At 43.4% G+C, this 4748-nt stretch overlaps 1 protein-coding gene across 1 annotated transcript; it reads right to left on the reverse strand.

The window, feature by feature from the left end:
• Window positions 1-788: 788 nt before the first annotated feature.
• Window positions 789-4404, reverse strand: LOC114921323 (NLR family CARD domain-containing protein 3-like). The gene is made up of 3 exons (XM_029281255.2): window positions 4346-4404; window positions 2953-3164; window positions 789-2677 (listed from the first exon to the last, which is right to left on the reverse strand). Exons 1-3 carry the CDS (start codon window positions 4402-4404, stop codon window positions 789-791), a joined length of 2160 nt encoding a protein of 719 aa, XP_029137088.2.
• Window positions 4405-4748: the final 344 nt, after the last annotated feature.

The raw sequence follows: 4748 nt of genomic DNA on the forward strand, positions 1-4748 counted from the left end.
AAAACCGTTTTACCAAACGTGTGTTTTGATAGAGAAAACCTGCGCTAAGATCTGTGTGCGAGTGAACAATTTGAGTGTAGCGAGCTGAAGTGACAGCAGTGAAGCCGCCAGCTGAACGTGCAATCAGCTGGACTCTGTCAATCATTCATCCGGGCCAGCGGGACACTTATAATGTCGAGCCCTGCATTATGTGCTCTTTCTTGGAAGTAATTCAGCCTCGCTTGCATCTTTCTCTTTCTCCTCCATGTTGGTCGCTTACAAGAGCGAGGCTACTCAGTGGCAGGAGTGGAGTCTCCTCCGCCCTTCTGTCTCTGCACAACAAGCGCTGCCGCGGAAATCTCGCGGAACAACGAAATATCGCCAGAACACTTTGAAGTGGTTTAAAAAATAAAATCGTTGTTCCCTTTTCCATATCAAGCATTAATTAAATATCGATCGAATCGAGCTTCACAATATATCGCCCAGCACTAAGTGATAATAATATTTATTGTAACACTAATCACTATTGTTATTACTGACACTAATAGGATGATAAAAGAAAAATAGTAAATGTAGGGATTATCATGAAACAAATGACCTGTGACCTTGAAGTTGGTAAACACTAGATCTAAAAAAGACATATTTCACTCAGCATTTAAAGCTGCTCAAGAAAACTTATAACAAAATACAAGTGACTGAAGAGTTTGTTAATATTTAAGATAAACACTGTTTTAAAAAACCTAGATATTTTACAGTATATATTTGAAGAACTAAACAGATTATTTTTACTCATTAAATCATATCTGGATTTACTCTGCCTTCCTGCAGTTCCTCACAGTTGGAATCAGTCTCAGTCGTCCCTGGTCTGATGTGTTGTAATTCCTCAGGTCCAACTCATCCAGAACCGCCTCTGACATCTGCAGCATGTAGGCCAGAGCAGAGCAGTGGATATCAGAGAGTTTCTCGTCTGATCGGTTCTCTGACTTCAGTAACTCTTGGATCTCCTGATGTACTGAGAGGTTGTTCATCTCCGTCAGACAGTGAAAGATGTTGATGCTTCTGTCAGGAGAGATATCATCACTGTTCATCTCCTTCAGGTGGTTGATGACTCTCTGGATCATTTCTGGACTGTTGTCTCTCCAACCCAGCAGGCCTCTTAAGAGTCTCTCGTTGGACTCCAGAGAGAGGCCATGAAGGAAGCGAACAAACAGGTCCAGGTGACCATTTTTACTTTTCAGGGATTTCTCCATGGCACTCCTCAGGAAGACATCCAGGGATAAGTCATCGCTTTCAGGAGTTTGAAAAATGATGTTGTTCTCTTTTAGGAAAGCCTTCACTACACCTCTCTTCCTGTTTGTCAAACAGTGGAACATGTAGACTGCAACCAGGAACTCCTGAACGCTCAGATGAACAAAGCAGTAGACTGTTTTCTGGAGGATCACACACTCTGTTTTGAAGATCTCTGTACAAACTCCTGAGTACACCGAGGCCTCTGTGACATCAAGACCACACTGCTCCAGGTCTTCTTTATAGAACATGATGTTTCCATCCTCCAGATGTTCAAACGCCAGCCTCCCCAGCTTCAGAAGAACTTCAATGTCGGCCTCCATCAGTTCATGTGGACTTGTCTCACGTCCCTCACCATACTTGTTCTTCTTCCTCTTTGTCTGAACCAGCAGGAAGTGTGAGTACATGTCAGTCAGGGTCTTGGGCAGCTCTCCTCTCTGCTCTGGGCTCATCATGTGATCCAGAACTGTGGCAGTGATCCAGCAGAAGACCGGGATCAGACACATGATGTGGAGGCTCCTGGATGTCTTGATGTGTGAGATGATTCTGCTGGACAGATCTTCATCATCACTGAACCTGCTCCTGAAGTACTCCTCCTTCTGGGCGTCAGTGAAGCCTCGTACTTCAGTTACCCTGTCAACACATGCAGGAGGGATCTGATTGGCTGCTGCAGATCGAGAAGTTATCCAGATGAGAGCTGAGGGGAGCAGATTCCCCTTGATGAGGTTTGTCAACAGTGTGTTTAACGATGATTTCTTTGTGACATCAGACACAACCTCCCTGTTTTTAAAGTCCAACGACGGTCTGCTTTCATCCAGGCCGTCAAAGATGAACAACAGTTTACAGACAGCGAGCGTCTCTGCTGTGACCTTCTGTAATGTTGGATGGAAAACACGGAGCAGCTCAAGAAGACTGTACCGCTTATCTCTGATCAAGTTCAGCTCCCTGAATGAAAGCAGGATCACCAGACTGACGTCTTGGTTCTCTGAGCCCTCTGCCCAGTCCAGAGTGAACTTCTGCACTGAGAAGGATTTTCCAACACCAGTGACCCCGTTTGTCAGAACCACTCTGATGGGTTTCTGTTGGTCGGGTTGAGCTTTTGTCTTTTGTTTCTGTTGGTCGGGTTGAGCTTCTGTCTTTTGGTTCTGTTGGTCGGGTAAGGCTTTAAAGATATCCTGACACTTGATTGGAGTCTCATGGAGGGTCTTCTTTTTAGAGTCTGTCTCAAGCTGTCTCACCTCTTGTTGGGTGTACACCTCTTCACTCTGTCCCTCTGTGATGTAGAGCTCAGTGTAGATCCTGTTGAGGAGGGTTCTACTTCCTGTTTCATCACTTCCTTGAGTCACATGTTCACATCTCTTCCTCAGACTGATCTTAAGTTCATCTGTAACCTCCTGCAGACCTCTATCTGCTGAAAGAGAAGAAACATATCCTGAGACTGGATTTATAAAATGTTCAAATAAACAATTTTCATTATTACACATTAAGCACCCAACACAAAAACATCCCTGTAGTAAAATGTGTGCTGCTACAAGAGAAATAAAATATACTGAATATAAACTGACTGCAAGAATCAGATAAAATGTAAATGTTTCATTTAACTATATATCAGTGAAGATACTAACTGCTTTGTCTTGTTTTTAGACACAATGACTTCAGTCTTACTTATTACAGTGCTGGACTTACTGGATATCTGCAGTCCTCGTCTTATTTTAGATCGTTCTCCACACTGGGAACAGGAGGACTCTCCTGATGAAGTAGACTGGTCCCAGTATGAGGTGAGGCACAGTCTGCAGAACCAGTGTCCACAGCTGGTAGAAACTGGATCACTCAGGATGTCCTGACACAAAGCACAGCTGGACAGCTGCTCCTCCACAGAAACAGACCCCTTTGTTATTCTGTGGAGATAAGGGAAATCATAAAGCCGTGAAAACTGAGACTGACATTTAGAAACCAGTGGTGGACTAAATCAAATAAAGCCACAAAAAGCAGTGTTTTAAAAAGGTGTGCCATGTCCTCCGCAGTGAGCATGTGCAGAAGTCTGTCTGTGTAAGAGTCTACCATCTGAGTCCAATAACTGACCTAGTATGTATCGGGTTTGACAAGGTTTTAATTTGGGGTGCAGAGTCAAGTCTGACAAATAATATTTAAATGCAAATAAAAAGTAGTCAACCTGCACAAAATATGTGCAGGAGCTGTGTCATGACCTGCACACTGAGCATGTGCAGGAGCTGTGTCATGAGTTAAAAAAATAAGTACCGTAAAATCCGAAATATAAGTTGCACCGGTATAAGACGCGCTGTGTTTTTGAAGGTCTCTCAGAGAGAAAATAAAGTTTACACTGTCTTCCTGCATGACAGTTTTTATTGTGTTCAGCAAAGTCCAAAACCTGCAGTTACTGTTCAGTTCTGTCACACTTTTAGTCTGTTTTCTCTTTGTGGAGTCTGCTCTCCTACCAGCTACAGTACGGTAGTCGAGCTCTCAGCCTGCAGGGAAAGTTGTGAAGCAGAGACTCCTAGCTTGTGAACTCTCTGCCCGACTCCGCTTGTTTCTCTTTAACTTTAATAAAGGACTCTTTCAATCAAAAGAGAGTTCAACAAGGTTTATTTATGGAACAATATCCTACAGTTTTCTGTAAATTAATTATTATGACCTCTTGAGGGAAAAGTTTTGAAAAAGTAGCGCAGCCAGACTGGTCTGTGTCGCTGTCTTTCCCAGAACAGCTTTAATACACTGAGGGCCTGATTTACTAAGTTTGGTGAGTGTGCGATTTTCGGGTGATCGACTAAGAAAATTTGCGTGAATGACACCAGGTGCAAACCTTGTGGAGGCGGTACTATTTAAGTTGGGTTTTTGCGTATTCTACTGGTTTACGTCATTGAGAGTTTGGACAGAAAGCAGGATGACTGCAAGCGCAAAATAGGTATCAGTGGAAGAGGCAAATGAACGTACAGTATTTTTGAGTTATAACAGATAAAGCTGAATATAACAAAAAGAAAATTTGGCTTATAAGAAAACCTCGTTATTAAACAGGGCCTCTCTTTTCTTCCCTCCATCTTTTGAAGATGAATTGTCATACATTGTGCAGGAGGTGTGAGCTGTGTCCTCTGTGGCGCTCAGACGAGACACTTGGCACATTGTTGAGCACCAGACAGCTGGCCAGCGCTGTGTCTGACCGGACATAAATGCTCTTCCTAAGAGGAATCGAAGACGGGGGTACAAGCAGTGGTGAGGTCCCCACATCCAAGTGTAGCAGCAGCGGGCTGTAGAGGGAGGAGACGAGTGCACGAGCTGGGGGAGAGACGCGCAGCCCGAGAAAAAGGAAATCCCAAGTTTAAAATAAAATGTTGGTGAGAAGAGGGAAATAGGAAGAAATAAACGTCAATGTTGAAATTCTTTAAAATGCAGAGGCTGTGAATGTTCAGTTGTTTGTTGGCTATAAATAGGCAACAATATAGTTTAATCATTGTGTTTCCTGCTGT

Source organism: Labrus bergylta, chromosome 1, assembly GCF_963930695.1.
Source record: "Labrus bergylta chromosome 1, fLabBer1.1, whole genome shotgun sequence".
Classification (NCBI taxonomy): Eukaryota; Metazoa; Chordata; class Actinopteri; order Labriformes; family Labridae; genus Labrus; species Labrus bergylta.

Excerpts from the sequence above, each read along its gene's own strand:
- LOC114921323 (XM_029281255.2), bottom strand. The coding sequence starts at position 4,404 with ATGTGCCAAGTGTCTCGTCTGAGCGCCACAGAGGACACAGCTCACACC. Across the intron at positions 3,165-4,345 it reads GCTCACACCTCCTGCACAAT|AATAACAAAGGGGTCTGTTT; the intron begins GTATGACAATTC and ends TTATCTCCACAG. Across the intron at positions 2,678-2,952 it reads ACGAGGACTGCAGATATCCA|CAGATAGAGGTCTGCAGGAG; the intron begins GTAAGTCCAGCA and ends CTTCTCTTTCAG.